Genomic DNA, 27,022 nt, shown 5'->3' with positions numbered 1-27,022 from the left:
AAAAAATGAAAAGCACTGCTGGCAAAACTTTTGTGATATCACAGAGGTGAATTTTAGAGCATTTAGGCAGGAGGGTACAGTCAGAAAAGCAAGAAAGACAGCGAGAAGTCAACTGTTCTACCAACAAACAGCTTATTTGATTTTCAACAGCCTGCTGCTAAAGAAAGAGTTGCTTCAGGGACACAACACCGATAATGGCAGCACCTCGTGTGATGATAACAATGGAAACGTTATGTGCTTACAACTGACAATGAAACATTTCGCCTCACGCAGCCAGGAAACAGCGAGCCTGTCAGGCAACCTGGAGAATAAAAGGGTAGTGACATCTCGCCAGTCCTCATTCTTACTGCAGGGATCAAATGCAGATCAGAGGAAAGGTGGAATGCAATGACGTGCATGAGTATGACATGCAGCAAGCAACGCACAGTGAGTGACATAAACCGTATTCAATAGACCCTGACTGTGCTTTCAGAAGATTTCGTAACCTGATCGTGAGCTCCAGCTCACCTTGACATTTATGTTTAAATAAGATACCACATTGGCAATATTGAAATGTAAACAGGACATGGAACATTAACTGCTTTCATTCCATTCGATCTAGGAAGCATTTCTACTGCTGGAAGGCTACACGTGCTATACGTGCTATGTAAGTCCCACCAGCATTCTTTGACTGAAATCAAACTAATGTGTTTGAACTTGGTTTATGCCCTTGGCAAGCAATTTCCATTCAAATGACTGGCCGCTACTTTGGAATCCAATATCCAATTTGTATAATACACAGGAGGGCAGCAGGACACGCAAGGGGTCAGGAGGACAGTGCATTTTAAAATGAACCGCACTGTTAGAGGCATCGGCTCCAGCCTTCCTGCGACCCCGCAGAGGAGAAGCAGATATCAAACACTGGCAGATGGATGGATGTTTGTGATTTGTAGCGAGGTAACGAGCATCTTTATGTACTGCAGACTCAGAAAGTGGGATCAAATGTCAGTTCAAGTAAAAGCAACGTCACTAAGGCAGAGCAGGGCTCTGTCAGACAACGGAGATGTGACGAATTTCCATGGACCAATCAGGATTTAGCAAGATCAGAGTCAGAATCACAGTCCATCATTTTATCATCATCTTTATCTTTATCATTCATGTGTTTATTTTACTGTTTATTATTATATTATTTATGGCTTTTCTTATTTTCTTAATCATTTTTATTGTTTATTACTGTGCTGCATTAACTGATGACAGTTGTTGGGTTTCTTTATGTTGCCAGGGAGATATAATAATAATAATCAATTGTAATCAAACCCCATCCACACAGTTTGGATGAAGATTATTTGGGTGTTTAAGAGTTAAACTCTTCAGGGTCGTTAACAACAGGAAGCACCTACGCAGGTGATGCTGGTCAGTGAAAGCTGCTAACAAAGGTGAGAAAGCAAGCTTTCACTTCCTTCAACTACAGCTTCGCAGTCTGCTGAAGAGTTCAGATCGGAAACCAAATGGTCACATGTCCATCTCTCCAGCCTGAAATGACCACTTCACTCCACTTCAAAACACCTGTCTGCTCTCAGAGGACAGTTCTGCTTTCAGGCACTGTTTCATCAGGTTTCAGTCTACGGCGGGGCGAATAAACCCAAATGTTAAAAGCGCTCAGTGTTTTCTCGTCACTTTCATTTACCAGTAATTACAAAGGAGGAGAGGAAGAGAAAGAGAAACAAAGTCACCGGAGAACAACTGTGAGGCGGAGCGAGAGGAGGAAGGCGCTAGAAAGTGCCTGCAACTCCATCTGTAGAGCTCATGCTGGCTGAGTGTGAGTGTCTGCTCCCTGTTTGTAGGTCATCACTGTCATCTAGTGGTCAACAGCAGCACTTCAGTGGCATAGAAACAAACTGAGCCGCCTCAATTCACTGGACTTTATTTTCCTTTTCCTTTATTTTGACAGGAGTGTTGCCTTCAGTAACCTTACAGTTTGAACAAATACAGTACAGTGTTTTTCTGCTCAGAAATGCACCGCTTCGCTCGCTCTCAGCGACATCTACGAGGTGTTGGGATGACTTCTGACACGAGGAGATGCTTCTCTACTCAGTATTAACACTCCTAAGGTGAACTACAGACAAACAGTGCGTGTGTGTGTGCCTACATTTCAGTGCATGGAGATGATCGTTGGGTTCGTTGCATTTTTGTGCAGCTATTGCCATCAGGTTACAATGTGGATAAACATGATTCATGACACACAGAACTTGCATATTGAATATCTAACCCCTACTTCCACCAGAGAACAGACCGACACAGCCACCGTTCACATAGACCTTCTCAGATTTGTCTTAGCGCACAAAGTAAAACAGTTTTAAGGAGGAGAGAGCAGGTATTGCTGTTGCTGATACAAAGTGGGACATTTGAAAAGGAGCCTTAAATCATTGTGTAACGTTACTGATAACACAAGCAGGAGGTGGTGCAGCACAGGCAATGAACAACACTGCTTCAGCTCAGGTACACAGCTATATTCAGGAATCCAAATCACAGCTTCTCACAAATAAAAAGTGGTATAGGAACTCTCAGGTGTATAATCCGATATTTGAATGGATATAAATAAACAAAAATACCATAAAATACATCTCTAGTCATTGTCATGCAGTTGCATTCACTGCCATTTACACAGCACAAACACACAACGATCCACCTGACACACGCTTGGCTCGCTGTGCTGTTGGAGCAAAGTTAAAGGGAAAGTCCACACAAAGACAGAATTCACACGTGCAGTTTCAAACTTCTGGATAGTACACCTTCAGACGAGGAAGGCTGTGATGATGACGTCACATGTGATTTTTGGGGGGTTGGTTCAATTATAATGAATAACTGACTGAACTCAATGGGCTCGTGTATCTTTGTCTGAGATATTACAGGTGTGTGATGAAGGAAAACTAAAATAAATGTGTGTAGAAGCATAAAAAAAATGCAGAGGCTTGAAAATGATGTGACTTTTGTGCCAGGGTCCTCATAGTCACTAAATCTCAACCCAACTGAACACCTACTGGAAATTTGTGTTAGACAGTGCTTTCCATCCAGGGCCAGATTTAACGTGCTAAAGGGCCCAGGGCAAGAGGGACCCTTTGGCCCCTGTATTAATCAAATCCCCTCAAACTAGCTGCCATACAGTTAACAAGGGCTTCCTGAAAGTTTGACGTCCAGTTGGTAATTCAGCCTGGTGTTCATCCCTCCAGCAACTTCCACAGAGTAGGACAATTTATGGCAAGGAGCACAGAAGGTGCTCTTCTGAATTTTTTACGAGGTATTTTTCCTTTAGTCGCCCATCTGTACATCCAGAAGAGTTTGAACATGCAGCTTTCAGATATGGATCTCAAGATATCTCCATATCCTTTAAAGCTCTCCCTAGCTGCCGTTGACTTAACATGACTTGTTCCATTATTCAGTGCCTATATGCCTCAACCAGACACCATCAGTGCAAAGTGCCTCTTTGTTGTTCAGCTTCTGGAGAAACTGGCCTGAGTTCGCACTACAGACTGAGCTCTACAAAGCTATAGAAATGACATGTGAATTGTAGATTTGGGATGGACTTTCCCTTTGAGAGCAACTTTTTTCCTTGCAGATGCATACCAATCCTGACCTTTAGCTCTCAAAGCTTTTCAAGAAACCAAAATTTGTCCACCTCGCACGTCAAAGCTGCTATTTCATAATATTTGATGGACGTGACATGCTGGTAATATTCATGTTTGACATGAGAATCATCAGAAAGACATATGGCTCTATCAGAACACCACTGCCTCCAACTTACAAATGTCATCGTATCGTGTGCTTTTCATCCCTTACAGCCAAAATAATCTTGGCCCCCTCTGCTTTAGTGTTCATATTTCCACTGCAAACTGATCACACGATTCCACATCTTTGTGATTGTCATCCTCGGACACGATGGCTCGACCTTGACTTTCAGAGAACCAACAAACAGTAAAGAAAATTTTGATTTCATACCACTTGTATCTGACTGTGTCACAGCATGCAAGCTTGAAACAATGTGTGTTTTCACTTGAGAAAGCTGTCATTCCAGTCAGTCAGTGCAAAGGGGAGAAGCTGGCACCTTTGTGGCCCCTGGCTGTGGAGCTGGGGCCAGCGTCTGGAGAGGTAGGGGACACGGGGACATCGAAGGCGGGGTTGGGAATATGCAAAGCCGCTTGTTTGCTTTTTTTTGACCGACTCTTGGCATGACGCGGCGGAGAGGTGTCCCCTTGGGAGCTAGCGGTATGGCGCACCCCGCAGCTCGTGGAGAGCTCCGGTGAGGGGTCAAAGTTCACGGCGGGGCTGTTGTCTGGGCAGGTATGAGCCGTCTGAGGTTTCCCCTGAGGACATGAGGCGGAAAGGAGCGGGGAGCGAGTGGCCGACTCCAGCAGACCTTTAGTTCCCTGTGTGCACTGGGGAGGCACAGGAGAGAGGAGGGGGGGAAAAGACCAGAACTAATGAGACAAAGCAGTGAGGTTAACAGTTCATACAGCAGCATGCTAAATCACCTCAGTGAATTCAGCTACAGCTGTGCAAGCTGGGGGTGCAAGCAGGTCACACGAGTGGTCCCAAGCAAGAGATCACAAGTGTTTCATGCCATAGATCTGCATGGAGGTGCACATCAGACCTCCCCAATCATATTTGATAGATGTTTGGCTCACATCAGAGAATAATTTGGTCTTGTACTTTTATAAATTTTGGGCTCTTGGAAGAGACAGATTTTAAAAAAATGACCAAATCTAGAGCAGCAGATGTTGAGATATCCCGACTTTTTCTCCCTAATATGTCTCAAGCTCCAAAAACAAAAGCACTGGATCCTACATGTCCCATGATGCAACCCAGCTGTGTATCCTGAAGAGCAGAGCTTACAGGCTGTTCACGAGCTGCAAACACAACATTCACATATGATCACCTACAAACAAGCTTGCCGTAGTGAGCATGTTGACTAACAGGTGCCATCAGGGTTTGTTTTGTACTGCAGTTTGTGAGGCAAGGGAAAGGTATTTGTACTGCACCTTTCAGTAAGAGGGCAATTCACAGAGCTTCACATAAGACATTAAGAGAAAATATTACAGAAGATACGCACTACAAAAAGAAAATAGACACACAAGTAGGATTTAAAATGATTAAAACAAAGTAAAAGTTAACATTATAATAAACTTCAACAGAATAGAAATTATTGTGCCGCGACAGTGCAGCAAAATTGAGCCGTTGTTAACAAAAATATATTGATAAATGCAGCTTTAAATGCTTTTTGCCTAAATTAAGTTTCAAATGTCCTCGGCCTTGAAGCTGTAACACGCTCAGGGTATGAATAATGGATGAACCTCCAGAGCATAAAGCCTTGGGAGATATTTTTTTTCATTCTAATTTAAAACATTAACTGTTGAAGGCTGAAAAACTGACAGTTCACTGTGTGAAAAGCTCTATAAGCTGAAGTTCAGAAGGCAGCAATGCTTTAATTCCAGTTCAGTGCAGCCTGGCTGTCCCCACAACACTTTCCAATTTGTGCTTCCCAATATGGAGCTGCTTATAGAACAACTTATTGGAGTAAAACCAAATTTTGGCAAATCTGTGGCATGTAGGGTCAAATTTAAAGATAATACTGACAGTCTAGTGGAATTGTTTGAGCAATACCTACACATTGCACATTGTGAATTAATTCTACATACAGTACTCCCTGTATTGTGTTAAATTATGTACTATGCTATGTATTCAACATGGCAGCGTGTGAGTAAAGCCGTGCAGCCGTGCAGCAGTGCAGCAGCAAGCCGGGAGGACATGCAGACACAGCGGCGGGCACAGAGGCTGCACTCGCTTTCCCTTTCTCTAAACAGGCTTACCAAGCTCAAGCATGGCTTTTCCTGCGCTAACAGTGGCTACTCAGCCAGTGCAGGACACAGCAAAGTCTAGACATTTCTCCTCCTAGTGTGGGTGGCAGGACAGAGGCACAGAGACAAACCACACACAGAACAGCAAGTTAGGACTGGGTGGACAGACACGAGGGGAGCCTGCCGACACAATGACGGCCTACTGAGAGCTTCTCTACCCATGGAAAATACACTTATACTCCAATGTGTAAAACAAAACAGGGAAAAATTAGGACACACGGGTGATGAATTGCATAGACAAAAATGAATGTTTTATTCCATTTTTACATTTCAGATACTGACAAAATAGAAATATGTATAAAAATCAATGGCAAAATCAAACAAAAGAAAAAAAATGGAATAATGGCATGAAGGGAAACAAGTGGGAAACGCATGGCTTGATGTGCCATTAGTAATCTGGCACTTTGATCTTTTATACGCAGACAAATCCGACCGTTAACATGAGACAGGAGAAAGTGAACCAACACAGAGAAAAAACATCGGACTGTTGGTGCAGAGACAGATTTCCTCACAGCTTGACCAGTGCACCAACTAAATTCAGACTATTTTTACACACTTAGTTTACACACACAAAATAGATTTGAGCCTGGAAGCGACAGCTTCAACCGGCTCTCAGTTTATTCCGCACACACAAATTAAACAGGTTTATGGCTCTCTTGTGATTTTGGCGTAAACAAAAAAAAAGAGCTGTTTGTCTTCCAAAATGCCAAACAGCAGCTACTCTACTACTGCGGCTCAGACTGAAGTGCAGTAGCACCTTGTAAACAAAGTTGCTGTACAACTTTCCAGGCGTCCTTCTGTATCCCTGGCTGTCAGAGAGAACAAGAGAGGAGCTCTGTGAGGAGGCCGACAAGCCTTCACTTCTTACAACTCCTGCTCTCCTCCTACTAATGAAAGACCCTGAGTCAACATGCTGCACAGGAGCAAAATACTGAGGTGTAGACTGAGGTAAAAATATAAATAGATATAGTGCATAGTGTCTCTGTTGCTTATGTCAAAAGAAAAATAATTTGTTAATTTTAATAAGGTATAAATGACAAAGCTGCTAGTGCCCAACTCATGAGACTAGAGAGACCCCAGAGAGAGCAGAAAGGACTGACATCACTCTCATGTCTGCACGCTAAATGTGAAGCTGCTGCTAGCTGCCGCTTAGCTTAGCACAAAGACGTCTGCGTGCATGTATATGTATACAGCGCAGACGCCGCTGTATACCCCAAACATAAACAGAAACGTCGAAAAGGACAATTTTGGGGCGAGTTCCGTGTTTTTTGACCAAAAGTTTCAAAAAGTTTAGGTCCAGCACAACAGCTCCACATACAATGGCAAGAAATGTGTGAGCTTCAGAGGTGTTGACGCTGTGGGTGGGTTTTTACACTTAGCATGGCTAAACACTGCCACACTGTTTCCCTCATACTGAACAAGATGAAATCAGAGGCGATTGATCCCACCAGCGCTCAAATCAACACACTCAGGGGTTCGCTGCTGCAGCCTGACTTGGCCTGTTATGACCAGTGGCTCGTTTTGGCTAATATTAGCAAACCTAAATAGATATTGCTGCATGACTGACATAACTGAGTCAGTCTGCTGTGTTTGAGCATTTACATTATGGCACCATTGAAAGCTGCTGCTCAGCAAAAGTCAATAGAGTAGCTTTTAACACGCAGACATGAGACTGAGCAAAAAAAAACTATTTCAAATATTGCCAGTGTGCACTAAATTGATCTATTTGATATGTGAACCTCTGACTGTAGTGTAAATTCAGTGTAAGTAGGGATTAACCCGTACACAACAGTCAACAACAGGCAGCAGACAGATGCAGGCAACAAGGCTTCTGTCAGGCAGAGGAAGAGTTTTGGTGGGAGTTGGGGGGTGCAGGCACAGGAGAGGGGGATTCCTGCAAGCCAAAAGCCAGCTGGGAAGATCCTCCTACCACGTTTATCTCGCTTTTAGTGGCCAGAGTGGGCAGCTCAATGTCCGTGCCGGCTGTCTGGACGGATTCATCCGCCGGCAGGAAGCCTCGTCTGTCGATCAGGCTGAAAAAGGCAGAAACAAGGAAGATCAGTCATCGGGTGTTCGTGCTCTTGGGTCTCCACTTCGCAGAAAGAAACTCAGAACTACACATTTTTCCCTTAAGCAAGTATAGGCAACTCCGATACATGCGTCTTTCAAAATAAGACTGCATACGTGGGTTGAGGAGCAAGTTCAACTAAGTATTTATGGTTAATTTTGCTGAATTTAAGTCAATGAGGTAAGGGTTAGAGCCCAACAAAAACATGTAGCGACAACAATTTTAATAATGGATTCATTCTTAAACTTGCCAAATGCAAAATACTGACTGGTTGATTCATCAAATGTGTCCCTGGCTTTGGGTTACACTTGGCAGTGCCAACAGAATCTAGAACTGTTGTGGTTACCACGACTGCACGATATATGAAAAAAAAAACAACAACTGACAGTTGAGTTTTCAACAAATGTATTAAACCAAGCAAGCAAAGCAATATTGGTGTGTATGTGAGTGTGTGTGTGTGTGTGTGTGTGATGGTTAAAGCCTCAGAATTCAGTTGCTACAAGGTCGGTTTTGTTTTCCCCACAATCCCAAACCGGTTCAGTTCCACAGAGTTCCCAACCGCAAGAACACAGACAACTCCAAAGCCTTCAAATGCACACAAACACCTGATTATTCCTCCCTGTGACACAGAGAGCAGGCTTATGTTTTAGCACAACTTGGCTACAGTGACGTGGACTTTATAACGCGATCTGATGCAGGGGATGAAGCCGGCCAAAAAACACTGGCGGCTCCGAGACATGCTAATAGTTTGTGTGCATGCATGAGTCTGCATGTCAGTCACTGGCAGCAAACCCTGGCATAGGAGTATATGATCTTATATTAGACAGACCTCTCTTGTAGATTAGTCACAGAGAGTTTTCTTTTTGTACCAATAAGCAAAAAAAGAGCTGGAGCATGACGTGTTTTGCTTTACTTGACATTCCACGTCCTGCGATGCGTGTATTGCACATTATCATGCGGCCCTAATGGTTCCTCTGAGTGTCCACTGCAGCCAGTTATGAATGTTATATTTAGAGCCAGAGGATGTCAAGACATGGAGGCCGTGGTTGCATCACAGTAACAACAGCTAGTGCCTGAATGTGTCAGTTTGTATCACAGCTTCATTCTCACCGCACCGCTCTGATGAAAGCACAGTCGATGCATTTTTAATCCCTATCGCAGAAGTAGGCTGGGGCTTAATGACTGACTGCTCAAAAGTTCAACGATTTAAACATATTTTCAAATAATAATCTATTAGTCTTAACAATAGTTGAGAAAAGCCTGCAGACATAAATATGACATGACGCGACATACAAGGCGGTCTGCTTTTGTAAAGGAAAACAGAAATATGCTATCTACCTGCATGAGTCTGGATGAGACAAGCTAATGCTACCTGACTGTCTTTATGTTCTTAATCATGCATGGACTCCTTTAGCACTCGGTACAGTATGTGAGGTTCAAGTCTTACCTGGGTGGCATGGGTCCACAGAGCATAGTACAACAGTTGACAAAGATGTTTTTATGACTGTACGGGTTGGTGACATTTTCTCCACTCTTCCCTGACCAGGAGCCTTTAATCTGGAACACACAAGATACATAAAAATCCATTTCATGTGCAACAGTTCAGTTTTTATATCGACTTATGTTTCATTTCTGCATGCAAAGTCCTTGACCTTATTTGGAAGTTTTCATTAACTCCACAAAATGTCACAAAATGTTGGAGAACACTTGCCAAGAGATGCTTTCCTAATTGCAAATTATTATTTTCTTATTGTACCACCAGATATTGCAACTCAAGACCGTACTCACGTCTTCATTCGTGGTCAAGTTGGAAGCGACCAGGTATGTGTGGAAGCCTGAGAGGCCCAAGATGGACCAGACTGAGAAGAAACATATCACCAGCTCCACTGCAGTGAAAGGCTGGGTCAAGGAGAACATCAGGAATGGCTTGCACCTGCTGGTCTTTACTAAGCCTGGTCCAAACTGAAGTCGGTTTGTTCTTTGTTGAGAAAAGTCTTCAGAATCGACCCTACATTGGCTGGACCAACCAAACTTATGCCTCGCCTTAACTATGCCTGGTGTTAGCCATGCACGTCCACGTGAATGCCCACAGAACTATGGCTGCTGCCTGGCAGTGTGCGTTGCTAGGATACATTGTATCGTTGAAAATTTCACTGACAGTTGAGATAAGACAATTAATAGAGCTTTACAGCCAGCACAAAAAACACTGGCTGCAGAGCAGTCCGACGGGATAATAAATAAGAAGCAGTCGACTTGCAGAGACGTAACGGAGGGCATGAACGATTGTTGAGATAAAATAGATGACACAGTACTAGGAACTGCAATATCACCAGACTCCCTTAAAAAAGAATCGTAAAATTTTGAGAGTTGTTGACATTGACAGCTACAGCAAATTCTTCATCATTTGTGGCTTCATATAATTTCAGCATTAAATGCAAAACATCAAGTTGTTTCTCTCAGTTTATAGCAGCGTCGCTGTACCAGCCTGTCGGCTATTCTGTGCCAACATGCATCTTCCCAGCCAACATTTAGCAGCTGTTTGAACACACAGTTTCATCTGATTTCCTCAATTTAAACTAAATTCGTGAAAGAAGACAGCATTTTATTGAGAGTTAACATGTCAAATTTTACAAACACACTAAACAGTAACTGATATACTGTAAGTCCCCAGACTCCCTTAAAATATACTGCAATTTTGTGAGGTGTTGAGATAAGGATAAACTTTAGATGCTTTGTGAAACACTGTTCAGGACAATTATTAATTATCTGGGCCTTCTTCTAAATTCAGCAAATGTTATATATTAGTAAGCTTTTTCTTTATGTATAAAAGATTGTGTCCATTTGTCCCAGCATGTTGGCTACTCCACCTCTCAATAAATGATGCGCCTCATTAACGGCACATAAAAGTCAGCTGGACAGAGCAGTGTACACACAAACCGTTGCACACACTTATTTCTTAATGAAGATCATTTATCCGCCACCTTTATTGCTTCAATTTTCTACACAGTTCTGCTGAATAACACGTCTCTTTGAGTGTGCATGGCACAGGATAGAAGGTATCTATAAGGGCGTCTTGTACAAGTTTGCTCAATCTCTAATTTTAATCCAGAACAGAACTATAGGCTCTTATGTTAGCTAATGCATTAAGAAAAAACATTTGTGTTATGTAGCCAATGCAGACTATATATCTGTATTAATAAGACTAGATTTACAACCAGTCTCTGCAAGAAGACGGCTTAAACCTAGATGGTGCAACTGGTGCAGCTATTAGCTTGGACTCAGAATGCCAATGTAAAACTGACTTATCTTAAGACCAGGCGTGAGATGTGTTGGTGCAACTGGCCTCAGTATATTGGAGAGGGGGGGTGGTAAATAAATCATACTCACTGAAAGTGCTCTCTTGCTCAAGAAATCTTTAAAGCATTTGTGATTAAAGGATATCTGCCTGGACTCTCCTGCAGAGCGAACACCAGGCCTTTTCCACCCTGAGCCCCTGAAAGAGAGGAAAGAAGAACGCTGACACGAGACTCAAAGAGTGTTTCAAAGTCCACTGAAGAGAAAAGGCGTGTGGTCAGGTTGGGATTCCCAAACCAACAGTTGCAGTCAATTTTCTTGATGTGGGAGCGGTAATACCAGAGTCAGGCTAAAATATGATCATTTTATCCTTGCCTTTTAGTAAGCAGGGCTATTTGAGTGCTCAAATGGGAATGACTAAAGCATGCCAGACAAAACAAAAAAGCCTTCTGTGTATTTTTCTTATCAGACACGTAAACTGCCCTGATGTGGTAAACCTCGCCCATCTGGCAAGCCAGACAAAACAAACACTAGCCGCTACTGGCAGGCGCTGTTTGAGCCAGGTGTGTTAGCAGTTACTATCAGCATGAGCCTGACTGCTTTTCAGCACCTGTGAAACAGCAAAAAACACCTACTCAGGGCTAGATGTGTGGTCACACAGCCGAAGATGAACGCCGTCAGGAAGGAGAGCGACACGATGAAGGTGTAGAAGAAACGGTAGTTGCGTTTTCCCACACAGTTCCCCACCCAAGGACAGTGATGGTCGAATCGTTCTGAAAGAGAAACGCAACAATGGACAATTAACAATAAGTGAAACTGCTGACATTTTCATTTCAATTTCAATTTTAAAATACTTCAGCAGTTTGGGAACTACGCTGATGACCCTAACGTCAGTCCAGGCTGAACTAGAGTAATGCAACACTGTGAACTGTAGCCCTATGAAAGCTCTCTTCATTATTTATCACTGGTAAATGTCAGCGTGTCGCTGGGTGTCCACAGCTCACCCACACAGTTGTCACACAGGCTGCAGTGGGAGGTGCGCGGAGGCCGGAACATCTTGCAGGTGAAGCAGTATTTGAGCTTCACCACCTGCTGGTTGATGAGGACTTCCTTGGTGCGCGGTGGAGGCCGATAGCTGGTGTTTCCAGAGTTGTCTACAGAGGAGAGGACAATAAAGAGAAACAACATTCATTGGATGCACTGATCAACTGATCTTCAGTGATGATGGTCTGACATCTAAACACTGGCCTTGTCTTTTCGTCTATTCTTGAAATGACTTGCTATAAAGCCAGCCCCTGCACACCCATGGTCCAGGGTGAGACACGTTCACTCCGAGTTGTGAACTGACTCGCTCTAATTAGCTTTGCACAGAGCTCAATCTGACTTAAACTGCTGAACTTTTAAATGGGATCAGTAATTAAATTGAGTCTAAGGCACCTGTCCAGAGCATACCCAGTCAAACTAAATGCCCGAATCATTTCCTTGCAGATGGAGCAGTAGGTAAATATGCAATACTTATGTCAGAGACTGTTTCAAAAATAGCTGGAACAACAGCAGTACAGTTGGGTAATATAACATCTTACATCACCACTGCCTAAACTTTGGTCGTGAGTAGGAGTTAATAAGGTGCACATGAAGCCAGCTTTAGATACTAAAGGGGCCTCATGATTCAAAAATGTCCTCCAGGAACAGTAACTTGATGGAGTGTCACAATAGCAGTCAATGCTGCCAGCTTGGAGACCTGTACAAGGGCCAAAATTAAAAAAAACAAATAATAATGGTCTGACATCAAAGTGATATAGATGATTCAGAGAGCCGTGCCTGTATCGGTTTCCTGAGTAGTTTTCTTCATTTCACATCCTCATATATATGACAAGGGGGGAAATAGCATTTTCCTCCTTTAATTGTGGGGAAATATAAATTGGAAATGATGCTGCCGGTTGGGTTTTGGCCTTTCTGGTGTTAAAACTTTATCCACATAAATGATCAAACTATTATGGACATAACTATGGTTTTTTGAAGACTGCATCTTGCACGCAGCACAGTAACTGGAGTGGAAACATTTGTCAAGTCTCAGTAATTTGTAGTTTGCCGCCACCGACTGACAGCCAGACAAGAGTTTGTGGGACAGGCTGCACATTCTCATGTCATGTTCACTTTTATACATCCCTCGTGTGCATGAAAACCAGCACACACAACCTTTTAGCACAGTAGGTGCACACTTTATACTGTTCATGAGGCACAAGGTCATTAAACTGAAGCATGGCACATGAAAAACAAAGATTCTGTTGGCAAGACTTAAACCTGACCGTGAAGCTAACTGAAGGACCACTGTGAACAGAACGGTGGTGAAAAGAGGACAGACTGAGAGATAAACCTTCCAGTCCAAACTTTAGAGGTCAACAGGACACATTTCTTTCGAATGGCTGCCAACCGACATTCATTACACATGGCAAAAAAGGTATTTCAATAAAAATCTACTGAGGACCTTTTGTGTGTCAGAGGTTTCATCATCATTAAAATGAACTGGCAGCAGAATGACTGGTGACTGTTCAATTAGAACTTGCTTTGTGGTTCAGTTTCAGAGGAAAACGGCCGGCGCCAGCAGAACAATGCCTTTCATTCTCAACCGTGAATTGGGCTCTGAAGCAAAACATACAGTGTGAAAGCTCTTATGACAGTGCCACAAATAGCACATCCTTGAAGCCCAACATGATTGAATGCCACTGAGCGGAGGGTAACTTAGAAAGAAATGAGCTGAGCTTAAGCAGTGTTGGGCCGCATTGAGATTTCTAGCTCGGTTGAAATTCAGTTCCACAAACTGGCAGAAAACCAGTCTGGGGGGAAAACGTGACCACTTAAAGGTGCAGTGTGTAGGATATACAGGGATGTATAAGCGGAAATGGAATATAATTTTCATATATGTGTTTTTATTCATGTATAACAACCTGAAAATAAGAATAGTATTTTCATCACCTTAGAATGAGCTCTTTATATCTAGGGAGGGAGCAGGTTTTCTTCCATGTTTTACAGCCATGTTTTCTATTGTGGCCAAGAATGGACAAACTAAACGCTGGCATTTTTAGCGGCGGCTGTAGGTGAGGGTGAAGCAAGGGGTATTCAATTGGTTGCAGTCTGCAACCTCACCGCTACAAATCACTAAATCCTACACACCGGTCGTTTAAAAGCTACTATTTTATGATACTGGATATCAAAGTCAAAAGCACGTGAGACATCCATATAGCTCTGATTCCATTCATGACCGAGTTGGCCCTTACCAATCTGTTTCTCAATGTCAGCAGCCTCATCTGGAGTTGCTCTCGGCAGGATGCCAGGGTCAGTGAAGCTGGTCTGGAGCAAGGTGATGACCACAAAGATAAAGAGGCCTCCTCCAATAACAGGTATGCAGCTGGTCAGGTGTTTGACCAGGAAGGGACAGCTGTGATATGGAGCAGTCACACACAGAGAGAGGATGATCACCGAGACACGCTGAGCATATCAAAGGCTGGGAAAGGATCGGGGGGGAGACAAGCCCTGTCTCAACAACTGAGCCTACTTTTTTCACCCACCAGGGGATCTATTCTAATTAACATCCAGTGCCTTTAATCACCGTCTGCATCTCTGGAGAGAGAACACACTTTTCAAAGAAAGCCACTGTCATATTCAAGCACTATGTTACAGTAACGATCATGTCACATTAAGAGCTGCAAGAATGAGCTAAATTTTAATGTACGACCAAAACATATATTCACACATTGTAAGGCCAAATGATGGAACAAATAGAGGTCTGATTTTTGATCATTTTTGTAAAACCTTGCCAGAATACTTTATGAAATCTGACCTTTTTTAGTTGAGCTGCGTATTGGTGAGGAAACTGCTCTTGCAGAACATGAATAAGGACCTTTAAGTCATCATTAGGACCTGCTTTACAGTTCGGCTTGGATCTGATACACCTGACAGGAGTCAGTTCAACAAAAATCACAATTTACAGAGCTGGTTTGCCTCGCTTTGTGGTGGAAACTGAAACGTCTTATGTATTCATACCATTGTCGCCAGAAGACTGACCTCGCAGGTGATGAGAGACAATCGTAGAGCCAATATGAAACACGAACTCACTCAAATATAAAGAATAATCCACTTGTGACGAGAATGAGGCCCAGAGTGAGGGGCAGGACCCCGCTCTGTCGCGCCACGATGATCCGTCCATCGCAGTAGAAGCGATTCTTTCCGGGGAAAACTTCCCACTTTCTCCTCGGTCTCCTCGGCTCCTCTCTCTTGTCACTGTCGCTTCCATGACGAGGTGGAGGGGTCGGTGTTGGAGTCGGAAGTGCCTGCGGGTCGATCTGCTGATACTCGCAGTTTTTCATGGTTTATTATATAGTTTGGGTGCTCTGTCCCAATTCGCACAACCAGGGCATTTGACCAACGATCGGCAGCATCACCGACGCTCGTCTTTGAGGCAGCTGGACGGTGCAAATGCCGTCGATCCACGTAGAAAACAAGCTAATCCTACACTATGTGTGTTCATTTGTAAATAACACAAAGACCCGGTGCTCGAAATGACATCCTTGCTACTTTCCATGCCTCTTCATTAATTCCTCTTAAGTCCATTCCCAGAAAGACTTCGCACAAATTCAGACGATGAACCACTGGTCATCATTAGCTTGTTAGCGGTGTCATTCAGAGCAGCCAACTGAGGCAGCTGCGGACTATTTCCCATCAGTAAACCCAAAGTACCGCTGCTAGCTTGTTAGCCTGCACAGATCAGCTAACCTTTTAGCTAGTCTCCTGAGGTCCTATATGCATAAATTAAAAGTAGCACTAAAACTTCATAATTATTGATGCATACTGCGCTCCTACCAAGAGCCCTCACACATTCGTGACTCGTATTAAATGGCTATGTTGCCATAAAGCGAAGTATCCGGCTAAATTAGCCGATGTCAAACTTAACACAAAGAAAGGTGTATTTCCGGTTAATGTTATTTCGAAATAAATATCAAATTTTAGATTATATTTTTGATGATAATGGCAGTCATAAAAACTCAATGGCTACATATTGTTTTGGGATACGTCTGGCACTTTTATTATAACATTTTTGCCTATAAATGTCAAATGTCTACAAATTGTCAATTGTTAAAAATATCGTACAATTTCCGGTAATCGAGCAAAACATGTGCAGAGCTATCGACAATTTAACGGAATAACCGGAAATCATATCAAAATAAAAGAGTCACGTTAGTTCATCCAATCAATGGGAGCAAACGTCCATAGCGTCAAAAAAATTAGGGTCAGGTAAGGGGGCTATTTGATTTAAATACATTTATGATATTTAAGACTGTTAATAGCGTACGTAAAATAATTCTAAGATAAAATCACAGTGGCAATTTAACCTGCGTTTTATTTTAGATGTTATAACCGGAAGTCCAACCTCTTGCTGTAGCCACCTGGTGCGTTTCCTCCACCTTGACGCTCAGGTATACGGAGTTGGTCGAAAACTTTACTGAATCTGACGTTTTGTAGCAGAGCTGACGCAGGGGACGTTCAAAATGGATTGAAAACAGACATGTTCAGTGTAAGGTGGAAAGGACAACGTTGATTCGGGAGTCTGTTGGTGGACGCACCGTGTACACTGTGAGTAATGTTAAGTGAGAAGTTCCTGAGTCCTCTAATGGAGGAAAAAGCCGCGATTACAAGTCGCCATGAAAGTGAAAATCATTTTATACACGAAAGGAATCGTGATATAATGTGTTTTAAACGATGCCATGTAATTAATGGTAGCGGTTAAATGTGAAAAAAACATCAAAATAGTGTTTCCATTTCACTTGTCTTTTGATTGGCTGAGTACATGGTATGACTACTGTAAACATTAGCTCCAACACTTACCGTCATGGCATAGACGCCAGACAGTGTCAGAGAATCTGGCAATTTAAAGCTTTTTATGTTTTCAATGAATAAATATACCCAGTAAAACATAAACGAAGATCATTTCAGATTCGATAAGATTTGTTCTTCAATTCGGCATTCATGTAACCCCTGAGAGTGCTCGTCTATTGCAATGAAAGGTTACAGCTTTGCTTTAATAGCGGCTGTCATCAGAAAAGCCAAAACGGTTCAAGCCAACAGCCAACTGACTTGATAAGTTTGATAAGTTGTAATGATGGCATTTTACTCCTGATTGTTTGATAATGATGAACAGATTATTACTAACTAATACGCTAGTTAGTCGTTCTCCGTGAGCAGGAGGTCATTGAAGTCATTAGATTTTTGAAAGGGATTTGTCTTGTTTTTTTTTTTTAGATCTTTTTCCTTTCATGTTTTTTTTTTCTTTTTGTAACACTCACAAGTAACATTTAGTTCCATGTCAGAAAAGCCATCATACAGTGAATTTGATGTGTGAATGTTGTCTTTGACTGTGTTCTTACACATTCTCAAGAGAACCAGTCGGGTTAGTTTACCTGACACCTGGGGATAGTAGTTTCACATTTGTTTTGAAGAGAGATGCCCTCGGGTGGCTACAAGTGATTTTAGGTTTTGCCTGGCAGATTGGCATGATAACAAGCATGATGTTTAGTAATGCCATTTCAACTCCGACTCACCATTTGGTTACCCTCAATTGACTGAATTTTCTCTCATACTCGTCCAGACCTTGGAGCCAGAACGTCATGTCTGCCGGCAATACTGGCAGTCTGAGACACAGCTCGGGGCCTGGTGGGTACAGGCATGGACCCAGCAGGGGCAGCAGCCAGAGGTCGTCCTATGAGGAGCGCTGTGTGGACCCAGTGGAAGACGAGCTCCCAACCCCAGAGCCAAAGGCAGTCCACAAAGCCCACCTCAAAGATGCTAATGGAAAGGAGTCTGAGACCACTGGCTTCATCCCGGGCTCAGCTGCCCCTCCCTCTGCGGCACAGACCTGCAATCCCTGCGCTTCCCCGAGGAGCTGTAGGACCTTCATGTGCAGCGTGCTCACCTGCGGCCTGTACAGGGTCTGCCAGCGTTCCATCCTCGCTCCATGCCTGGCGCCAAACGAGAGCTCCGCAGACGAACCAGAGAAGGTGAGCCTCCGAGCTGTGAACCCAGGAGACAACAAAGAAGAGGAAGCCGCAGACTGGCTCGGGGACGTCCGCATCGCTGGAGTCAAAGTTGACAGTCCAAGAGAGTATTTAGATGCTGAAACCAAATCTCCGTATGTGCCTCCGTCTGGTGGTCCAACACAGCCCAGCCATCCGTCCCTGCACGAGTCCATGAGTTTTGATGACTGGGAGGATGGCGAGGAGAACGTGGACTCTCTGATTACTAAGAAGCTGCTGCAGCTCTACTCTGAATATCAGATCGAGGAGTTGGCCAGGTGCACCTCAGACTCTGTGTTTCTGAAGAAGAGCAAGGCCATCAACAAGCTCATCAACTCGCTGGCGGAGGAGCACAAAATGGACGAGCAGGAGGCCGAGTGTCGGCTGGTGCGCGGCATCATCCGCATCAGCACGAGGAAGAGCGCGAAGAGGAGGCCGCCCGTCTCCAGGAGGGAGAGGACGCTGTCGGACAGCGGGAACGAGACGATGAGGGACAGCGATTCCTTCGCATTCAGCAACAACAGTAAGTTGTAGTCTTTCACCACAAACACCACACAGCTGCTTTCCCGCCATCAACCATCACTCTCATTGTCTCTGTTTCCTCAAGATGACTACAAATCCAATCCAAACATCCAAATATCCGACCTGACCTCTTCTGACAAGTGTGCCAGAGAGATGTGGAGGAACAATGGAGGTAAGAAGCCTTTCTATATTATGCTATTACATACACAGCCGCTCAGATGCCTGTAACACCAGCAGGGGATTAATACAGTTTTATCTTATCTTATCTTATCTTATCTTATTACATGCCTGGTTTGCTTTCCATAACTTGGCTGTAATAACAGGGGAAATCCATCATGCATTTCTGTGCCAACGGTGGCTGGGATTGTTTTCATCACACATAGCCTGGTAACACTGGTTTAACTTCCTGATTGATTCTGGTACATCCACTTTTACGTCTGACAGAGATTCAGAATTCTAAAGATATTAAGATCATATTTCACACCAAATGTTGCTGTAAAATCAACTTATTAGATGCTTAGAAATAATGAGGTAATGAATTTGCCAAATGAACCCTGACCTTGAGATTTAAAAAAAATGTCTTCATTTCAGTACACAGTTCTGAAAACTCTATGACCCAGAATGAAGGTCTAAATCAGGGGTTGTCAAACTTTTTCTGTCATGCCAAAAAAAAAACAAAGAAGGTCATTCCTTCCCTGCACATGAATCAAATGAAACGGTCCAAAGCTGTCAGAGTTAGTCACCACTAAAGACACGAGCCTCTTTCGCCGTACTCACGGGGAACTTGCCAGCACATGACTCTGTCATATTTGGCCGATGTGTTTGCAGGGCATCACCTGTTTTTCCTCCCTGTCACTTGTGTCATTGTGCAAAAATGCGCACTTGAGTTTTGACTGCCTGTCAAGCGTCAGAGCACACTTGTGTGGTTATTGTTGCCTCAGGAATCATATTTTTTACAACACGTGTTCCATATTTTTCTCCACAGTACCAGGAATAAGATTCTGGTGGAGAAACACAGAATCGGTCACGTATTTATTGTGCTGGGCTAAAAGTAGTTCAATTTAAATATGTTGTTCTAAAACTAGTGGACTCAGCCTATAATGTAACCTTAATGTACACGGTTTCAAATGTAGAATTAGGGGTGTGCCATGATTAGAGAATAATAATATCATGATAATGGCAACACTCGTTCTTGTTGACACAGTGACATCATACTGTTATGCACACTGACAACAAGCATGGCTGAAGGTGAAAGTAGCATTGCTACCTGCTCCGCGGTGGAGGAGAGTGGTAGAACGGTAATATGAAACCACAGTAATATGTTAGAAGCGCAAGAAGACTGTAGCAACAAAAGGAGGTAACATAACAAACGTATTTCACCACCTCAATCACAAGCATCTGGTTGAGTACGAGGAGTTTCTGGAGTCCTGTGAGAGGAGCTCAACAGCTGCTGTGAGCTCTAAACCAAGCAGACAAACTACAGCTCAGCAAAGCATCAGCAATATTTGCCAAGTTGTGCTTCGTAGTTTGTCATATCATCAAGAACATCATTATCGCAGAAACCCCCTGAAATACGGTTATATTATTCCAGGGCCATATGATCCAGCCCTATGTGGAATATAAGCTCCCACCAGAATAAATACAGAGGCCATGGCCTCTTTGTGCTTTATGGCAGTAGCAGACCTGTGCAGGTGTTTGGCTGCTGGTGTTATTATACAGTCAAGTAAAATTTCAAGCAATACAACACTTTTTTTAATGTGTCTTTCAAGGATGCACAACATAGCAGAGAAGAGAAATATGCCGCTGAATTTACACTACAGTAACAGTGCGTTTGCACAATTGGTTACATTAATAATTCTGAAAGAAGTATTGAGGTCTTAGTCTTCTTTCATGTACAGAAAGCAACCAAAACAACAGGGCTTTTTTTGGGCCAGGTGTCAAATATTCATATGTGGACTAACTTCCTAGTGAACATGGAAGTAAAGTTAATATACACGCTGAGCCTATTCACAGGCTGCACCGATGACAGACGAAGATGTAAATCATTTTTTTTATCAGTGAAGTGAGCCAAAGCTAAGAGATGCAGTGCTGCAGGGTGTTCATGCTGCTTTGTAGACCGGACACTAAAGTGCATGTATCCACTGTAATAATCCACGGAATCCATCTGTGTGCAAGATTTATTACTGGAAACTCAGATGCAAAGATAAGAATACAAGAAAACAGTAATGGCCTTTATGCTACAACATGTTTGTAGTGTTAATCTCCATGATATTTTTCTGTGAGGCTTTCTCGCACAAATATTCAAAATTGGGTTCACCAAACTCTCTCAACTGCACAAACTTGTCATAAATGCTTGTTTCAACTTGATTAATGCAACCTGTTCACCTGCTACTGCGCTGTGTCATCAGAGCTGGGCTGTACAAAGAGGGAACAGTTTGACATGAAGTTAGATGCTAAAACAAAGTGCTCTTTGATGGGAGGCGGGAAATGTTACACTGTGGAAGAAATTTCACCTGGACAGTAACCTGCATAAGCGTTGTCAGTGAGAGAAAATCTTCAACCATTACCGAACTAAAAAAAAGGACACCTGTAAGTCAGACCCAAATTATATCCCTTATCTTTCCAGTATATGTGTGTGAAATGATTTCTAGCTGCAGTTCACTGTGAATAGGGATGGCAGTGATCAGAATGACCTACCTAAGGAACTACCATGTTTTTTCTGTCTTTTTTTTTTTTTGTTCTTTTAGGTCACACTTCTAGTTCTCCAACAGCCTACTCGCCCTCTCACACTGAAACTAATTCCTCAGGTGTCCCGCTGATTCGCACCTCTGTGAGAACATGACGAGACACCGCTCCACACTGGGGACCTATGCTTGAATAGTTTGTCATGCTGTCTCCACAAGGTCACATATGGGACGTTGAAAGGCGACACTACTTGCACAGGAGTCTCTGGCTGAGCCAAGCTCTTTGTAGAGACCATGGCTTTGCTGTTTCCAAAGCCGTGAAAATGTGAATATTCACGAGGACTTCAGTGAACTCAGGGCTCTGTGTGTAGATATTTATGTTTGATGTTATGTGTGTATTTGAAGGATTGGTTTATTGAGAGCTTGCCCTGCAGGCAGACACCAGCAATAGCTCTCGATGGCTCATAGATATTGTATCATAATTAACCGTCCCCTCGTCCCTGAAGGAGAACTGAGTTATGTTCATGAATTGTTTTGCAAAGGACATTTGGATTTAGTGATGTAAAAATAAAATCCAGAGTTGTCTCTTTTTTTGGCACATTTCATCATCATAGATTTGATTTTAAGCAAATTTGCGTGATTTTAAAATATATTCAACGTCTTTAATGCTTTGGTTACGTATCACATATGTACAAGAGTGATTCAAGATTAATCAGGATTGATGTTCTGGTAGTTTTTATAATTTGACATATTTCATATTGATGGAAGAATAACGGGCAGGAAGAAAAAGGCTTTATATCATGGTTCAAAATCCTGTAATTCTAATATTGGATGGAGATTTTTATGTGTACATGGTGGTTTTGGGAAATATGCTTATTTGCTTTCTTGTAGAGAGTTGCATGATACAGCCAGTTAGCCTGGATTAGCATATAGAGTGGAAACAGCCAACATGGACCCAAAATCTGTCTGAACGCCTCTAAAGTCGATTAGTTAATATGTTATTTTGCTTGTTTATTTTGTACAAAAATCAAAGCATAAAAATGAGTTGTTTGACACCAACTTGGCCACAATTAGTTTTGGTTCTATTTCTGTGCTTCTAAAAATGAGTTATGTTAATCAGAGAGCGTTTTAAGGTGCTGGTAGACACATTTTGTCACCTTTGGACAGAGCCAGGCCAGTCGTTTCCAGTCTCTATGCTAAGCTGAGATAACAGGCTGCCAGCGGTAGCTTCATTTTTACCATACAGATATTAGAACAATTTTCTCTTGGCAAGACAGTAAGTAAATAATATTTGTTTCCCTGAGTAAAACTAGTTGAAAGCTACAGAAAAAGCTCATAAAGTAGACCTTGAGTTTTATTTTTGTTTGTTTTTTCTGTCAAAATTATTATTTTTTTCTATTGTGACTTTTGTTGCATTCATAAAATGCATATGTAGTGTGATTTTATTTTATTTTATTTCCAGAACAGATTATCACTATTGATATAACATGAAGCTCATGTAAAGCAGATAGCTCTTAAGTTTTAAATTAACCAGGTGTTTGATGCATTCTGGGTACTGTTTGTGGCCGTCCTGTCTGTAATCCAAGTCTCAAATTGGAAGCTGTTTTGAAAGCAGGTGTGAACTGCAGACTTAAGATTTAAGGTTGTATTATGTACTATAATTGTAATTTATTAGTGACACTAAGATGACTCATGAAGTGAATGTTTTCTCACCACAGTGTGCTTGCTGTGTTTGCTCCTGAGTGCTGATGGGAATTTGGCCAGCTGACTCAGTGGAATTTATTCAGCTCTGTGTCCTTATCAGCATTAGATTATGGTTACTGTTGGTCATGGATCTATCTTGTTGCGTCGTATTTCAGTTCTGTTATTATGTATTAACTACTTGTGTGACTTCAGGTAATATGGATATTTTAAAGAAGTTAACACCACAGTTTATTTTAGAGTGTCAAGAATTTCGCCGCAACACCAGGGTGGTTATTGAAATGGTGTGAAACTAGTTGCTCTGGTTTCGAGCAAGAAGGAGAAAAAGCAATGTGACTATTTAGGAAGTGATGAATGTGTCTGTGTTGTATAAGTGGCTAACTGTAATTATTCTAATATACGTCTTATTTCACTGGTTGAGTAGTCTGCTAAAGCAAAACATTTTCTTTTCTAAATAAAGTGTAATGCTTGGGCCTGTCACTACAGTATTGTACTTTATATTTTCAGCTGTGTGTGTGTGTGTGTGTGTGTGTGTGTGTGTGTAGGCCGTCTTATAACTGATGTGTCATCGTAAAAAAAAACAATAAAGTAAATGAAGTGAAACCAAACAGGGACATTTTTGCTGGTTTGCCACATGAGGGAGTCAAAGTATGCATTTTTCAGGCCATGCTGCTTTTAAATTCTTCCTTCATTAGGACACTTAACGTAATATGATCATTTCTTCACAAGCATTGATTTTTTTGCTCTCACAGAAGTCGTGCAATTCTTAAAACCATAACTTCATTAAGCTGAAGAAGGTACCAAAAGATTTATTTCATGTGCTTTTCAAACTAGGTTCCACATTACAACACTTACATATATAAGGCTTTCTCACTGGGATCTGATTGCAAAAACAACATCTCTGTTAATAAATGTGACATATTTGTGTTGCCAATAACTGGCTTGAAGAAGAGCTCTGTGACCAGGCTGTGGCTGACAGTCTGAATGCCGGAAGCTGCTAGAAGGATGTGGCTGAAGCGAACAGTGTCCTCTGAGTGCAGGAGGCGGATGACTTCTTGGAGAGCTCTGTGAGCTTCCTGTTGGAGCCCTTCAATTGACAACGAGGCACTCAATCCTCGAACAGCTGGAACAGATGAAGAGAAGTTGCTGTTTAAGTTTGATACACATATCCAACAAGCTAATTAGCATGGCTATTAAAACCCAACTTATAAAAATGTCTTACCTGGGTTAAACAACAAAGCACCCTTCAGGTAAGCATATTCCTTCGGACTGAGATCCAGCTTCCACAGATAACGCAAGCAAGTCCTCAATCTGTGGACTCCGGCAAGGGTTGGTCGGTGAGCCTCACCCTCAGTGAGTCCTGGTCCAAGCAGAATCTGTCTAAGGATACTTGAATTTGGTGCATCAGTCACTTCAAAGGCTATCTTCTCTTGAGCAAGCCCCAGAACAAATAAAGGAACCCAGCAGTGTCTTAACAACGACGACTGATCTCCTAAGGGAAGCTGACTGAAAGATGGCAAACCTCTCATGAAGCAGATGGTTTTGACCAGCACGCCGGAGGCAACTTGGCATGTGGTCTTCGGGTCCTTCAGGCAAACAGTCCTCCGCTGCTCGCAGTGGCAGCTGTGTGCTGCTGTGTTCTGGTTCAGTTTGGTGTCGAGGTAGCCACTCTCCCTCCCGCTCAAGATGCTGTAAAGTATAGTGTGAGGATGCTGACCCGGGCAACGAGAGCAAGTGCTGTGTGTAATCTCTTCCAGAGGAAACATCGTGAAGGAAGACGTATCCGCAGTATGCTCTCAGATGGGAAAAAAAAAAAAAAAAAGCAGGCCGGCAAGCTGCAGAAAGCATGAACAGTGTCATGCAGTGCCTACACACGACTCCAGAAGCTCCCGGCCTATTTATCAGGATGTTACCTGCTAACGACAAGCTCAGCCTTGACCCTCCTTTTTTAAATCATTGCGTTTCAGGAAAAAAAAAAAACTGACTTACCATGCAGAGGGAGCTAGGTTCCCTCCACGTGGCGGCGATAAGGCTAGTTAAACTCAGCAGCTGCAGGGAAGTGAAATACAGAAGCTGCTGGGGTGAATGACATTTATCATGTTTACCTCAGTCATTAACTCAGCCTGTACCAGTCTATCAAGGACTGACGGGGTCAACGCACAGGCTGCCACCTGACCTGTGCCCCAGTTACTCCTTGGACCTGCATGAAAGGACACAATGACTTTTTTTATATATACGTTTTGAGGAGTACAACTGTACCACTGGTTTCAGAAATTATTTACATTTCTAGGTCAATTTATTCCCAGGTACAAATTCTGGCCTCATCAAGGTTACTTGACTGTAATAATTAAAGATTTTCTGTTCAAAGCATCTTGTACATATCAAAATAAAGACACCAAACTGTTTTGGAAATCCTAAAAAAAAAAAAGAAATTAGCAGCTGAATTAAAGCAGAATCAGTTCATACGTACATGTTTCAGTTCACAGACATGTGATCTGGGCCGCAGACAGACTTATGAATTGTTTTGAAAATTTTGAGAAATGAAAGGTAAAACTTAGGATTAAGTCAATCCACAACTTTAATATGAAATTGCAAAAAACACATTATTAAAATTCACCTGGTACAAGCTTAATGTTTTTCCACCCCTTGAGACCCACAGCTATGGAGTGCCAATGAGTTAAATGTGAAATAAATAATATACAAAATATTCCTATACATAAATTATATAAAATATATGTATCAATTAAACCAGTTTTTATTCCATCATAATTCATCTTAAGCAACCGTCTTGCAAAGACAGACAGAAACTAACATCTTATATTTATTTAGCTTAACGAGGCTGCACATGCTACCCACCTAGCTGAGCTGGCTAACGAAGCAAGCTGGCTTTGCTTCATTGCTCTGCATCAAAGTGACAAACCTGTTTTAACGGCAGCAGCTAGCATGTGCTGTTGTTTATTCAGAGTTACTTTGGCTGCGTTTAGCTTCTTTCTTTTCTATGTGGATGCTAATAAAACCAACAAATGCTAGTTAACGCTCCACTTTGATGCTGGATGCTTGATGCCCATACTCGTTTTATCTGATCAACGGTCCAAAAGTCAGAGATAACATTTAAAATGGTCTAATCCAGGGAGAAGCAGAAAATCCTTACAAATATTTAACTTTTTCTTGCTTGATTCAACCACTTCAAAATTATCTCACTCTTTCTGTCTGAAATGTCAAAATCTAAAAGTGTTGGATGCTCAATCTTTCTTAAACAGTGTAAACTAATACATAGCAGAGCTGCAGGTGCTTTGCATGGAACAGATGGAAAACACCTGCTGTGAAATCACAGACTGGTGTGGCCACAAGTACAACAGTTTGAAAATGAGAGGTTTGATAGACAGAGAAAACTGCATTCACCTGTTCACCTGATCAGTCAATTAATGAATTAGCTGACTGATGGAAAATTAATCACCTACTTCCTGCCATAACATACAACATAAGAAACACAAGAAACGTACAAATAGAAAAATATCAGACACAAGGGATGTTTTTTGTTCATTTTAAGCTGTTATTCTGTTGCCTGTTTTTTGCTAATGTAAAATTATGAATGTCCACTACAATGTGTCTGTGAACTCACGAGGGCAGCTGTGAATTATTTAAGCAATTACACGTGCTTTAAAATTATATTCACAATAAAATCATATTGTTTGGGTCACTTCTCCAGAAAATTCTACTTCTTCCTGGACGCCGCAGTCCATCCGTGAACCAATTCTCTCACTTTATTGGATATTTCGGCTGTCATTTAAAATC

The 27,022-nt window shown here is 42.3% G+C and overlaps 3 protein-coding genes across 3 annotated transcripts; 1 reads left to right on the top strand and 2 right to left on the bottom strand.

Annotated features, from left to right (window-relative positions):
* Nucleotides 1-1,947: 1,947 nt before the first annotated feature.
* Nucleotides 1,948-16,170, bottom strand: LOC121620110 (palmitoyltransferase ZDHHC18-B-like). Its single transcript, XM_041956059.1, has 9 exons — nucleotides 15,370-16,170; nucleotides 14,532-14,692; nucleotides 12,258-12,407; nucleotides 11,889-12,026; nucleotides 11,401-11,452; nucleotides 9,748-9,850; nucleotides 9,407-9,516; nucleotides 7,822-7,924; nucleotides 1,948-4,412 (listed from the first exon to the last, which is right to left on the bottom strand). Exons 1-9 carry the CDS (start codon nucleotides 15,618-15,620, stop codon nucleotides 4,056-4,058), a joined length of 1,425 nt encoding a protein of 474 aa, XP_041811993.1. The 5' UTR covers nucleotides 15,621-16,170; the 3' UTR covers nucleotides 1,948-4,055.
* Nucleotides 16,171-16,710: 540 nt separating this feature from the next.
* Nucleotides 16,711-23,707, top strand: kdf1b (keratinocyte differentiation factor 1b). Its single transcript, XM_041955438.1, has 4 exons — nucleotides 16,711-16,884; nucleotides 17,897-18,843; nucleotides 18,928-19,014; nucleotides 21,590-23,707. Exons 2-4 carry the CDS (start codon nucleotides 17,916-17,918, stop codon nucleotides 21,682-21,684), a joined length of 1,110 nt encoding a protein of 369 aa, XP_041811372.1. The 5' UTR covers nucleotides 16,711-16,884; nucleotides 17,897-17,915; the 3' UTR covers nucleotides 21,685-23,707.
* A 371-nt stretch (nucleotides 23,708-24,078) lies between these two features.
* Nucleotides 24,079-24,993, bottom strand: LOC121620062 (nuclear receptor subfamily 0 group B member 2-like). The gene is made up of 2 exons (XM_041956000.1): nucleotides 24,450-24,993; nucleotides 24,079-24,350 (listed from the first exon to the last, which is right to left on the bottom strand). Exons 1-2 carry the CDS (start codon nucleotides 24,991-24,993, stop codon nucleotides 24,079-24,081), a joined length of 816 nt encoding a protein of 271 aa, XP_041811934.1.
* Between the last annotated feature and the right edge of the window lie 2,029 nt (nucleotides 24,994-27,022).

Source organism: Chelmon rostratus, chromosome 16 (genome assembly GCF_017976325.1).
Source record: "Chelmon rostratus isolate fCheRos1 chromosome 16, fCheRos1.pri, whole genome shotgun sequence".
Taxonomy (NCBI): Eukaryota; Metazoa; Chordata; class Actinopteri; order Chaetodontiformes; family Chaetodontidae; genus Chelmon; species Chelmon rostratus.
The sequence above is the reverse complement of the archived record's forward strand: the minus strand, read 5'-3'. Positions and strand labels throughout refer to the sequence as shown.

Excerpts from the sequence above, each read along its gene's own strand:
- kdf1b (XM_041955438.1), top strand. The coding sequence starts at position 17,916 with ATGTCTGCCGGCAATACTGGCAGTCTGAGACACAGCTCGGGGCCTGGT. Across the intron at positions 18,844-18,927 it reads CTTCGCATTCAGCAACAACA|ATGACTACAAATCCAATCCA; the intron begins GTAAGTTGTAGT and ends TGTTTCCTCAAG. Across the intron at positions 19,015-21,589 it reads GATGTGGAGGAACAATGGAG|GTCACACTTCTAGTTCTCCA; the intron begins GTAAGAAGCCTT and ends TTGTTCTTTTAG.
- LOC121620110 (XM_041956059.1), bottom strand. The coding sequence starts at position 15,620 with ATGAAAAACTGCGAGTATCAGCAGATCGACCCGCAGGCACTTCCGACT. Across the intron at positions 9,517-9,747 it reads ACTTGACCACGAATGAAGAC|ATTAAAGGCTCCTGGTCAGG; the intron begins GTGAGTACGGTC and ends TGTGTGTTCCAG. Across the intron at positions 7,925-9,406 it reads TGTGGACCCATGCCACCCAG|CCTGATCGACAGACGAGGCT; the intron begins GTAAGACTTGAA and ends TGCCTTTTTCAG.
- LOC121620062 (XM_041956000.1), bottom strand. The coding sequence starts at position 24,993 with ATGTTTCCTCTGGAAGAGATTACACACAGCACTTGCTCTCGTTGCCCG. Across the intron at positions 24,351-24,449 it reads TGCTTTGTTGTTTAACCCAG|CTGTTCGAGGATTGAGTGCC; the intron begins GTAAGACATTTT and ends CATCTGTTCCAG.